The sequence below is a fragment of the Miniopterus natalensis genome, chromosome 18 (genome assembly GCF_054644295.1).
Source record: "Miniopterus natalensis isolate mMinNat1 chromosome 18, mMinNat1.hap1, whole genome shotgun sequence".
NCBI lineage: Eukaryota > Metazoa > Chordata > Mammalia > Chiroptera > Miniopteridae > Miniopterus > Miniopterus natalensis.
In genome coordinates, this window is record NC_142098.1 from 2,304,777 (window position 1) to 2,318,019 (window position 13,243).

Here is a 13,243-nt window from a genome sequence, read left to right on the forward strand (position 1 = left end):
ACAGAACAGTTTGAAACCCACTGTCTCATTAAAACAGAACTTGAAAAAAGTCGTCTAAACGTAAAAGACATGTAAGATTTTTTTAAAGAGAGGCTGAGCGCTCACCTGGATAAAACAGGCTGGGCTGTCTGCCCAGGTGATAACGCGAGCTTCTAAATATCAGAGATGTGCCCTGGCTGGTTTGGCATAGTGGTTAAGAGACTCGGCCTGAGGACTGAAGGGGCCTGGGTTTGATTCCGGCCAAGGGCATGTATCTCAGTTGCAGGCTTGGCCTGGTCAGTCGGGGTACATGGGGGAGGCAGCCAGTTGATGTCTCTCTCTCTCTCCCCTTCCACTCTCTGAAAAGCAGTGGGGGAAAAATATCCTCAGGTGAGGATTAAAAATAAATATCAAAGATGTGACAAAATGCCACAAAACTGTCAAAATGCCTTGTGTCTCTGAAATGGAGGGTCTAAGGCTCAAAGCACAGCTAGTGGGGTTTCATAAGTGAGTCCACTAAGAACATGGAGAATTTCATTATTTCCTCCAAACCTGAGTGGTGGACAAGGCTGGCTTCCTACTGCACCCACCTATGTGTGCCCAGCCCTCTACTAACACATGCAGGTGACAGGAAATAGTTCTCCTACCCTCTTCACCTCAAAATAGGCCTGAAAACATCTCCATTTTCAGAACTTGCATCAGCTGAGTAGTAATTCAAAACCGAGACTAACTGGAGTGAGTAAGCTGCAGTTTTTGCTGTTTTTACTTCTTAAATACTGCCTGGGAGGCAGCGTGGTCTTCTTGTCAGAGCCACTGCCACAGCAGCCGAGGAGGCATCTGGAACCCCCGCAGTCCCTTCTGCCAGTTACACCATGCACATGAGCCATGTGGTCATTCTGCCCCGAAGATCAGGGACAAGGGGAGGAAGCGCAGTCTTACCTCCCAGCCCAAGTAGAGCAGCACCGCCATCGGGACTGCGAACCGCAGCACACACACCTGTCAGGAAGACACTACTTACATTATAAGTATCTGGAACACTTGCCTCACAGTTTTGCTTTGTAAATATATGACTTTTTAAAAACAACAAAAATGTAATTTAAGGGAGCATGTAATGGAGTCTCCAACATGCGAAGCCACCAAGTCTACGTCACGGTCCAGACTGCTGCCCATGCTGCCCCAGTGATGCCAGGGGGCAGGGCACCTCAGAACCACGCCTTCAGGCTGGGAACCACGGGCCCACGCACTGACCACCACCTCAGGGCAACACGTTATCATCACAGGAGTGATAGCTCTGGACAGGGAGATTACTGGTCATTTAAAATTTTTCCTTTTGAGCTTTTCAGTATTTCCAAATTCTGTATAAAGAGCATATCTAATCAACGGTCTGGGGAAAAGAAATGATTAACGTATCAATGATCTACTCTTAGTTTCAAATTTCAGTTTCTGCTTTATCAGACTGATGCATGGGCAACTACCAAATGAAACAGGGTTGGTACGGAAGAAATGCTACGAGCCGTAGACAGGAAGGGGAGCACTGACCCTCGCTGGGGTATACAGGTGGGCGACCTTCAGAAGCAACCCCCATACTTCAGGGCTGCACAGGCCGGCAGCTGCAAACATACACACGTGCGGCGTCCACAGGTACTTCATTCTGTGAGGACAATGGGCAGAGGTCAGCTGAGACAGCGAGCTGGTCAAGTCCTACCACACCATTCAGACATCTGCCATAGGTTACTATTAACTTCCCTCCTCTGAGAACTACCCCAGGAGTGAAAACAGAGGAGGGCTGCTATGCGGAAACACTGGTCACCACTGAGATTTTGTTCTGAAGACGACGACAGACAGGACCGCTTATGGGAACCATGGTCATTAGTGAAGACGGTATTGCTAAGTGATGTCAGGCACAGTGTGGCTGAACAGAAGAATAAACCAGAAATAAGACAGAAATACCTCATTGTGCTCAATGCCAAGGCTCCAAACACAATGGTGTGCGTTAGGTTGTAGGTGGTGTCAGGTCCCAGGCTGACTGTGCACCTTTCTGTCTCACCCAGGGGTGGCTGGGTGGGAGAGCTGCTGGATAAAATATCATACAAACAAATTAAAGCTGGATACAGAATTTTTATTTAGTCAAATCTCTTTTAGATACAATAAACTTTGGCTTTCATATGTTTAGAAATGTATTATTTCCGAGATAAAATGAATTGCCACTGATCATTTTAATTTGTTTATGAAGCGAAAAGTGTCATAATATAAATGCATTAATAACTAGAAAAACTAAAATGTAACAAATTTCATTTTAACTTAAGTAAACATTTAAAGTGCTTCAATCTTTTAAATTATAACAGCAAAAAAGTTCTTTTGAAATCAATGAAACTAAGAGATCCTAAAAGATGTTTTACAAGTTACCAGTACTTTTCAAGTTTTTACGGATAATAAAAAGTAAAAATGTATCTGTGACCTTGGGATATAGCCCTTCATGAACTAATGGTGCATTTTAACCTGCCAGTGCCCCTGGTGCACATGTAATAGGTGACTTTCTATCAACGACGCCCACACTGGAATGGACACTCCCATAGTTAAAAATGACTCCTTCCTATCACCTAACACACCCATTCATTCTATTTTAAGAACTACTGCAACTGCTTCTCTCAGGTGGGTTCCTTGATTCAGGACCTGAATCTTGCACACGGCGTTTCACTCACGTCTCTCTAAATTATCTTTCGGTCAATAAAAAAGTACCCCCCGCCTCATAAGGCATTTACCATTGAAGAAAAGGCACCACTTGCCCTGTAATGGTCCCACCTTCGAGTGTGGCTGTGGCCTCCCTGTGGGGTGGTGACTACAGCTCTCTATTCCCACGCTTCTCACACATGTACAGGTAGGTCTAGAGGTTGATGATTAGAGCCAAGGGCGTTATTCTGGCAGAAGCGCCTGGGGACGTGCCCTGTACTGCACCCTGTGGGAGCCATGCTCATCTGCCTATCTCCACTTCGGCAGCGTTGCCATGAGTGAGTGGATGCTCACAGGTGTCAGGGAGAGGAAGCAAGAGTGAAAGCCCCACTTTAAGATAAAGTGATACTTTTACAGGGCCCTCAACTTCACACAAGTCCCAGACTTGGGAGCAATGCTGCTGTGAACTGGAGACTCAGATCTCCAGAAACCCTCTTTCCCACCCTCGACTTACAAGAAATCAAAATGATATGTTCACTTGATCTCCCCACGGGTACTAATCTCCGGGGACCTTAGATATCACAGCAGACTCTGGACATTCCCGTTAAGCTGAACACGACCACGCTGTTCTGTGTCTGATGCTTTGATTTTCAGCTCAGCAATTTTCCTGCCACACTGCCGTGCTCACAGAGCCTGGTGCTGGTGTTCTGGAGCCCACGCACCTGAGGTTACGGAGGGCGATAGCCAGCGCTGCAGGCACAGTGATGCACAGGACAAACAGGTAGGCATGGAGAAGCAGGGTGTCTGAGAGCCTCCCGAGCGTGTTCCAGGGCAGGGGGCCGAACGCCTCTTCACACAGGTATAGGTTTGCATCAAAGTCTCTGGGAACAAACAGAAATCAAAGATTAAATTCAGTATCAGGAAATTACAATTTTTTTCCTCAAAAATGAGCCTGAAGTGAACAGGTGAAGGTGCAATGATAACTTAAGTTCTCAAGTCCTTGCTGATTTAATATAAAAAGTAAACATAAATTTTATTTTTTAAAGAAAAAAAACAGATCTTAAATTTAGCCATACCTTGTTGCTCCAAACCCAAACTTTGCTTTCAGAAACTTGAATATGTGCTCATCCGACTTCAGGTTAAGAAATCTCTAGTGGGGGGACAAACGGAAGGTGCAGTCAGTGCCCGTGCACGGTGTCCGGAACCTGCACCGGCTGGGCACCGGCTCAGTGTCCCACACACGCCCAGGACCTGCCACCGCCCTCAGGGCTGAGGCATCCCCAGCAGAGGCTCTGAAGCGGCCCATTCCTTTTTTTTTTTTTTTTAGCAGAATCATTTTGTCCAACAGAATCTTATGCGTAAGTTCAGTAAGTAAAGCAGATAAAGACGAGCATCTTTGGTTTCAGGGAGCCCACTGAACATAATTTTTCAGATCAGAAAACCAATACCCCGGTAATCTGCAGCCTCAAGTGGGTGCATAGACCCAAGCCCCGTGTGGCTGCGGACCAGTCACCCGGACATGTAGCTTTTTTTAAATTGAGAGAAATACTTGTTTAAGGCTTTTAAAATTGAGCTTCTACACAGTTTAATAACTCAAAAGGTAGCTCAAGGTAGAACTTGTTAAAGAGTGAATAGAAGCAAGGACTATAACCAAGAACATAATCCCATTACCAAAATCAGTAAAACTGAGCCTGTAAAACTGACAAGTAAAATTGGTAACTGTAGTAACACTAAATTAAATATGCCACTTTATTAACCTACCTTAATAATGTTGTTGAGAAAAAGCGTCAAACATAAAACCATAAATAAATGTAACAATAGTTTCCCAAGCCTATTAAGGAAGTTTCCAGTTTTCAGGTTTTTCTAGAAATTAAAAGAGTTGAGTTTTAATTCTTAAATTTTAATATAACTATGAAGAGCACATCCCCGCACACACTAGCTCTTATTCTCAAATTTACCCACAAACAAAAGTATAACATCTCTCTCTTTTACTTCAACATTAAATCAGCAGCATTCAAATAAGCATCTTTGGTTAATCCCTGAATTGAAGTAAGATTCTAATTCTCAGAGAAATAATAAAAACAGGAACACTAACCCAACAGTTCCAAAACAGCAAATGAGCCCGGCTGGTGTGGCTCAGCAGTTGAGCATCGACCTAGGACCCAGGAGATGGAGGTTTGACTCCCATCAGGGCACACGCCCGGGTTGCAGCTCGATCCCCAGCAAGGGGCGTGTGGGAGGCAGCCGATCAATGACTCTCTTCTCATTTGTGTTTCTCTCTCTCCCCCTCGCCCTTCCTCTCCCTGAAATCCATAAAGATACATTAAAAAGCAAAACAAAAAACCCACAAAAACAAAACAAAAAGCAAAGGATGCCCGTTCCGCTTTTTAGTGGGAATTTGGTCACGTTTTCGTTTGAATGCTGCATGAAAATAAGGTCCTACAAACCACACTGCTTAAACATTTACAGGGGAAGAAAAGTCCTACCTGAAGTTTTCTTGCAATTAATACTGAAAGGTTAAAACTGATAAGCAACGATCCAAGGATCATGGAATTGAGAAACTGCAGGGCGCAGACCAGGAGCAAGGCCGAGATCTGGGTCATGTACAGCCACGTTGCCTGCAACAGCCAGAGGGCGTGAGGCCGTCACACAGAGAACACCGAGCAACATAGGCTGACAAGGAAACGAAACCACATACTTCTGTTTACTAAACTTTAACTACAAAATATTTAAAATTTTGTAACATTAGTTAAAGAGGAAACAAACTGGATTCCGTGAAGTGGAGGAAGCAGACAGTGCTCTAAGAACACCCTGGAAACGGGCAAAGGCGGCGTGTAGTCTTCAGTTTTCTTCTAAATCCTTTTACCGTCGCTGTGGACAGCCGACCCCCAGTATTTTCTCATATTCTACTACTTCCTAACTTGCCCACTTCAGGACCATGTCCTACGTTGATTTCTTTTATCTGTGTGCCTCACTGCCCCAGGCTGAAAGCTGCGTGGAGCGGGCCCGGTGTGGCACCAGGACGGCCTTCGTGTGGGCACCGGCCCGTCTGGCAGACAGGGACGCTCGCACCCGCCTCAGCGCCGTGTGGCCCGGCCCGCGGCCAGCTGGGGTGACGCGTGGAAAAGTACATAAGCAGCACTCCCAATGACAGCTGTGGACGGAATAAAAACTGAATAAAGCAAAACTCAACCCATGTGGACACAAAAAAATGCCTCAAAGAACAAAAGAGCGAAGCTGGGACTTTTTCCTTCTTTCAAATCAGGCCGTTCAGCTCCTATGGCTTACAAAAAACTTCACCTTTACTCAGCAGCAAGTCAAGGCTTCCCTTGTTTTGCTTTCTAACCTCAAAGGAAACAGTCCTATGCCAGCATTTAAAAGGAAGGCCTGCAACACACACGAGGACACAAGCAGGGCGTTAAGTCCTGGTTTCACGGGGAAGTCCGTGTGGCTAGTCAACAGGGCTCACACCCCAAGTCAGTTCAATGTTACTGTGAAGACTTTATAAAGTACCACAGAAGAGTTGTTACATAGCCATTGATTTCCTTGGGGGGAAAAAAAAAGTCAATACATAGCCACACATTTTCAAAGAGGTATCTTATAAATTAAAATTGAAGTCCTCTTGCCCGGCCAGTGTGGCTCAGCAGTTGAGCATCGACCCGGGATCCAGGAGATCGTGGTTCAATTCCCAGTCAGGGCACACGCCCGGGTTGTGGGCTTGATCCCCCCAGTAGAACGCGTGCAGGAGGCAGCCAATCGATGACTGTCTCTCATTGATGTTTCTATCTCTCTTTCTCCCTCTCGCTTCCTCTCTCTGAAATCAATAAACATATATTAAAAAAAAAAATTGAAGTCGTCTCTATAAAGGACAATTGACCTCGATAATTTGTGCTCCAGATAACTACATCCTTTAACGCACAACGAGCAGAGTAAGAGTTAAGACGGTCAAATGCGGCTGCAAGAACCACCAGCTCAAACAGCACATTTCCGTGAGCTGACAGCAGTTATGCACGTGTGCGCCCGCTCCCTCTGCGAGAGGAATAGTAAATGAGAATCGCCTGGACTGGGCAGCGGGCAGTGCTCACCTTCAGGGCGGGCAGCATGTCCAGGGAGTCCAGGGCAAACAGCCCCAGTGCCTGCACCAGCATTGTAAACTGATTAAACTGCCACGTCAGACTGAAGACGAAAGTTGAGATGAAAATGGCAAGCAGGGTCAGCCGCTGTGAAAAGAAAACCTTTGTATAACTTATATGTCACATGTAATAAAAAGCCTTGTAGACAAGCTTCTAAGAGCAGCTTGGTCTCTAACCAAACAGAGAAAGCACAGGCTGTGGCTCTGACCCCTGACCACCGGCCACCTGGCCTGTCACCATCCACAGGTGCCGTGGGCCCTGCACCCACACGGAAGCCACACATACCAGACCACATCTCGAGCAAAAGCCTAAGGGTTCTGACAGTTTTGCAGGAATTATCTGTGTGTTTGCTGCAACTACTTAAGGGCAGATTATGTTGAGCACATTTTTAACAACAAAAGTGAAACCATCTTCTTTGCAAAGGAGAAGGCTCGGGAGACTTCACTTAATCCATAAAACACTGGTCACGCACGAGGGACTATCACAGGCTTTGGGACACCATAAAGCTGGAGATTAAAAACGTAGGAAGGGTTATGGAAACGCACCTCAGGCAGTGGCCGCAGGTGTGGTCTCAGGAAGCATGTGACGGCTGCGATCTGAATTGCGAAGAAAGGCAGCGCCCAGTTCTCCCTCAGCGGGACCGTGAACTCCACCCTGGTCGTGTCTGTCCTGCACAAAGACAGTGACGACACTCGTCATCTGTGTTGCAATCCCCTCCAGACGTCCTAAAAGGGCAGCTGAGCCACATGGGGGACACTCAGGCTCTGGTTATTGGTTCTCAGGAACAATCTGTCCCCCTCACCATCACTCCTGCGACATGAACACGCATGGAGAAAATCCAGGTGCCCTGCTCACACACACGCAGTAAGCCAGGTGTGGATCTGGGCTCCGAACACACTGATGTTCACGTGACCGCCTCACACTGCTTCCAGCTTCACTAGTGCACACTCCCCTGCACTCCTCACTGCTTCACACTTGAGTCCTCAACTTGTCACTGCCGACCATTTACACCCTAGAATGTGAGCCCCTTGAGGGCAAGTACATGTCAGTTTTCATCTTTTTTTTTTAATGCTCACCTGAGGATATTTTTTCCATTGCTTTTTGGGGGACACACACATCAATTAGTTGCCTCCTGCTCACACACCCCAACTGAGGCCAGGGATCGAGCCTGCAACTGAGATACGTGCCCTTGACCGGGAATCAAACCCGAGATCCTTCAATCTGAGGGCGAACACTCTAGCCACACCAGCAGGGCCAGTTTTCCTCTTTGTGCACCTGGTACTGAGCCATCCCTACACACAGCAGGCATTCAGTAAGTATTTCATTTACTCATAATATGAGAAATGACTTTCGTTTTCACTCAGATTGAAATGTTAGGAGGCAGCACAGCACCAGGCACCACACCTACGCTGACATAGCCGTGTGCCGATATAAATGTGCATGTGCCTTGACCTACACCATATTCTCACACACACTCATGTAGCGGTGCTTTAAGTCATCCCCGAAGCGTCAGTGTCCTCACCTCTGGAAGGCAGTAATAAGTGTGCCCTGAGCAGGGCTGACAGAGGAATAGAGCATTTGCAAAGTGCCTGGCATGTGGTAATCAATCAACAAGGTTATAGTAAAAAGAAATTTGTTTAGGATTATGAAATAAAATCAAAGTTAGAATGTGTATTCAAGTGTGTAAGCTTCCTCCTCAGAATGGGGCTGCTACTGTAGGTCAGGCAGTTTTTCTATATATCTTGAATATGTTTTTATTTAGAGATGGAGAACATGATGAAGATCCTCTTGTGTGTACAGTGCTTGGTGCTTCACCAGTTATGAGCCACATGCACCATCAGGGTGACAGGGAAGAGATTACAAACATCTGAGGTGAGGCGTGTGGCTGGAGAAACGCCAACCACACAGTACACCTGTAATAGAACTGGGCTGTGACGAGTGGTTCTCTTGACCTTCAATTCAACACTCTGCTCCTCAGCTGGACATATGTGCACTAGGACGTTCTACCTTTCTAAACGAGAGGACACTGCTAGGCAAGTACTCCCACATACACAATGTGGCAGAGCCACCTCCTCTGAACTGGAAATGAAGTAACTTCACTTTTGCTTATATTTTATCAAGGGAGATAGGCATCCTGACTCCAACTCACCTGTTTGTGACATACCAGAAAGCGGCTAACAGGCCTGACAGCCATGTGCCGCTGAGGAGCCAGCTGGTTGTGTAGAGAGCTGCGACATAGATCGCCTGGAGTCCAAATAAGGTGTAAATATAAAAATACACTGGCTCCAAGTATTTCTGTAAAAGGGAACAATAGCAATGACTGTTAGGGAAGCCCTACTCCTTCTCCTGCCATTTAAAAAACACAACAGTAGTGATTCAATATTCAGAAGCTTGGTATCAATTCCAAGCGATCAGCACACATCACTACAAAAGCAGAAGAGGCAGGAGGCCTCTGGCTTCACTCTTTAGGCAAGTTTACACCTAATTGTGTCCAGTTATACCTTGTCTGTGTGAAAAGTGATCACTGTGATTTGCTAACTTCCCAATGTTTTCATTTAAAAGATAAGTGAGGAGTACATGTTTCCACATGGGAATATTATCACCTCTAGAGGGCACACATATAAGCCAGGAAGCATCTACATGCGAAAATCTTATAACACAGGAATATAATGCAAAGTTTACAATATTTACAAAGATCAGAATAACATGTGAAACTTCAACCTAAAATGGCAGATTTTGATGTTCACCTGCTATTAACAACTCAACGTCTCAAGACACAACCTACCTGTATGGGTAGAACTCTATATAAAACACTGAGAAAAACCTCTTGGTAAATATTCATTCGTTGAAGGAGGTTAATTGTCTTCATAGATTCAGTTTTGTTATCATACATTAAGCCATGAAAACCTAAGGTTGATATTTGAAAAATCAGGAAAAATAATTACAATTAAGATCATTCATTTATTGAAAACTGTTCACAGATTGTTTAGAAAGTGCCCAAGAGCATGCCCTGCCGCAGAGTAGACAACACCATCGAGTGAGCAATTCTTACTAAACCAGAACCCGGCTCCCACCAGCCCCAGCCCCTCCCTGCTAGGGGGACACCAGACAGCAGAGAAACACTGACTGGCAGGCACACTGGGCTCCAGCAAATCCAGAAAGTGGAAAACTCTATGCGATAGATGAATCAGCATTTTCAACAAAAAATTACAAGAAAAAATGAAAAGAAATCTATAGATTAGAAGAAACACATAAAGAGACACAGCAAACGACTGCAACATATAGGTTTTATTATCAAAAACTTATTAAAATGCTGTGAGACATGGAAGTCCATTGCCGGACTCCCTGCCTCTTCAAGGGTCTGGAGCCTCCTGAAATAACCTAATCTTAACAAGCAACAGGTGCGTGGGGCTCAGTGCCTCCTGAGAAAGGCACATTCACCTTCACAGCAGTCTCTACACTCCACCATCGGTGTTGCCATCTGGGCCTGAAAATTCTTTGTTGTGGTCAATTTATGATGTTTTTGTGTAAGGACACCATTGCTTTTTTCTTTTGCAAGGGGGGTGGGAGCGTGTGCGGCTGGAGCTGGTGTCCAGTCCCGAGGTCATGTGCCGCCCCCCTGCCTGTCCCCTTTCTGTCGCAGTCCATAGCCAAAGTGCCAGGGCCAGGGCCTTCCCCCCTTCCTTGTGGTGTCCAGTGGGGGCGGGAAGGACGAGCCCTTGTGTTGAGGGCTGACTTTCAACAGATCGCAGCGAGGGAGCTGCTCTGCTACATAGAAAACACCAACCTAGGAGCCAGTGGGCATCGTCTTTAGTGCACACTGCTGACTCCTGCCAACAGCGCCCTAACTCATGCCTGAAGGACGCTCATCTTATCCTGCCTTTCCTGTATCGACTGTACCTTGGGGCCATCGAACAGCTGATGAAAAAAAGGTTTTTATATAAGAGACTTTCAGCTAACAAATACAGGAGGAATGATAGAATTAGAATGCCACTCTGCAACTCTACTGAAATAATGGATACAGGCAATAATTCTCAAATGGCTGCTAAAACCAATACGTTTGGCTGATGGGTAGCTAACTTTATTATGGGTAAAACTGCATGTCTACACAGGAACTAACTTTTATGGCACAAAAAAAAAGATGGGTAAAATCTCATGCTTCTTATTCTGATAAAAGGTGAGCACAAAACATCACCTACGAATTCTTGCAAAACGCTCATCCGAGCCCAAGCAGAGTCTAGGGCAGGGCGGCTGTGTCATGTGTCATGTTAAGCACATCAGCATGTGTGATGTAGGGGGACCCTTCTGGGCTCCCATTAGCTGGAGCAAAGGTAAAGAGTAAGGACTCTAAACACTCAGAAAGAGTGACAACAGGAGAAGATGGCAACTGCAAAAGGAAGGAAGGAACGGGTCACTAGGGACAACTGTCACTTTCATTCATGTTATCAAAGGCCTCCATTTAGACAATACTCCTTTCACTTACACAGACCTCTTTCAAAATGACAGTGAGACAAGTCAGCCACAAAAACAAGAAACTGCAAACGTGAACTGTGGGATAGGGCAGAGCTGAGAGGCAAGGAAGGGAGGGTTACATAAAGTGTTATACATCTTCTAGAGCAAAACATCTTCATGCGTTGACATTTAACAAGCAAACACTATACATGGTCAAAGAAAAAACGATACAAGTTCTATGGGCATTTAACATGTTTTAGTGCAAAAGTGTTTTCTGGCTGGAATAGCGGGAAGAGCGCAGTGGCCCCGAATCGCATTAGCAGAGTTACCGTGCGCAAGGCTGGGTGCCTGCAGCATCTGCTTGTAGTAGGAATAGTACAGCCCACACTCGGTCCGGAAGGAGATCTCCCGCTCCACCTCCTGAAACGAAGGCAGGCCTATGGGTTTACACAACCTAGTCTGGTTAAGTATCTATTGTCACTACAGCACTACAAGTTAACAGGAAAACAAACTCTGGAAACACAGTCTTAAGACATCTTAGAAATAAAGCAGTAGCAGGCTGACAGCTGCTGAGGCTGGGTGCACATTAGGTTTATTATACGACTCTCTACTTTTGTGGATGTTTAAAATTTTCTATAACAAAGCATTTTTAAACATGGAGATAACTAGTCTATTTAGTTGATGTTTCAGAGTTAACATTTTTCTTGTATTTTATACAAATTAGAACTTAAAAAAACCCTACCAACACTCCTACATAATATTATGGGAAACAAAATCAAAAGATCCCCAGTGAAAAGAATTGTAATTGCATTAGACACTTGCCTAAAAGCTAACAACATTATATGAATAGTTTTCTTATTATAAGAGTATAAGATATTCTTAGTGAAACAGGACAGACCTTTAATTTTTTTTAATCCTCACCGAGGATATTTTTTCCATTGCTTTTCAGAGAGAGTGGAAGGGAGAGACACACATCGATGGGTTGCCTCCTGTACACACCCCAACCAGGGCTGGGGATTGAGCCTGCAACTGATGTACGTGCCCTTGACCAGGAATCGAACACGGGACCCTTCAGTCCATGGGCTGATGCTCCAAACTGGCCAGGGCAGGGCAGACCTTTCTCAAGTGAATTTTACTTTGACAAGTGGAAAGATGTTCATGTAGGAAAATGAATACAAGAAATTTAAACTACTTTAACAAACAGTCAATTTTAGAAGAACTAAAATTTAAAGCAATAGCTATTAAGTCAATTTGGTTATAAGAAGCTTTTATAAAACCGAAGACATTAACATAATGTTGGTAGTGGTAATGAGGACAGGAAGACTGTCTGGGATAATCTCACTAATACTCTTAGGTTCTGTATTTCATATATGTGTATGCAAAGCATTATAAATTAATAAGAATTATAATCTACGTCATTACAGATTCCTCTACACCAGTATTCAAAAAACCAGGTCCTAGGATCTGCAGCACCTGGTCTGAAATGTGTCTCCATCTGTGTTTTCTGTTACAGTGAATCCACATTCCACAGACCTGACTCCACTGGGAAGATGGTTAACACCACACATCTGTGCTTTCCCTTACCGCCAACTATTTCTCAAATACTAATAAATATTCCATTAAAAGAACCACTCATGCTATTTATCTTCAGACCTGGGAACTATTTATTTCTTCTACCCTTTAAGTATTTCTTTAAATATTTCTCTTATTCTTTAAAAAAAAAAAAAAGTATTATAAATCAATTCATGAATAAAGCATTAAAGAAATACTCAGCCTGGCCGGCGTGGCTCAGTGGTTGGGCGTTGACCTATGAACCAGGAGGCCATGGTTCAATTCCCGGTCAGGGCACATGCCCGGGCTTCGGGCTTGATCCCTAGTCGGGGCCATGCAGGAGGCAGCTGATCAATGCCTCTCTCATCATTGATGTTTCTATCTCTCTCTCTCCCTTCCTCTCATTGAAATCAATAAAAAAATATATATATATTTTAAAAAGAAATACTCAATTATCT

At 44.8% G+C, this 13,243-nt stretch overlaps 1 protein-coding gene across 6 annotated transcripts in view; it reads right to left on the reverse strand.

The window, feature by feature from the left end:
- The window catches only part of DPY19L3 (dpy-19 like C-mannosyltransferase 3), a 28,402-nt gene that overhangs the window by 10,104 nt on the left and 5,055 nt on the right, over positions 1-13,243 (reverse strand). For 3 of the 6 annotated variants that reach the window (XM_087827207.1, XM_087827204.1, XM_087827209.1), the window contains exons 3-14: positions 11,564-11,654; positions 9,568-9,689; positions 8,932-9,077; positions 7,328-7,451; positions 6,735-6,869; positions 5,136-5,267; positions 4,411-4,512; positions 3,726-3,799; positions 3,372-3,530; positions 1,930-2,052; positions 1,519-1,630; positions 919-975 (exon numbers count right to left, since the gene is read on the reverse strand). In XM_087827207.1, coding sequence (XP_087683333.1) covers positions 919-975; positions 1,519-1,630; positions 1,930-2,052; positions 3,372-3,530; positions 3,726-3,799; positions 4,411-4,512; positions 5,136-5,267; positions 6,735-6,869; positions 7,328-7,451; positions 8,932-9,077; positions 9,568-9,689; positions 11,564-11,654 — 1,377 coding nt within the window. The remainder of the gene's footprint in view (positions 1-918; positions 976-1,518; positions 1,631-1,929; positions 2,053-3,371; positions 3,531-3,725; positions 3,800-4,410; positions 4,513-5,135; positions 5,268-6,734; positions 6,870-7,327; positions 7,452-8,931; positions 9,078-9,567; positions 9,690-11,563; positions 11,655-13,243) is intronic. The other 3 variants (XM_087827208.1, XM_087827205.1, XM_087827206.1) reach the window with 2 other exon arrangements.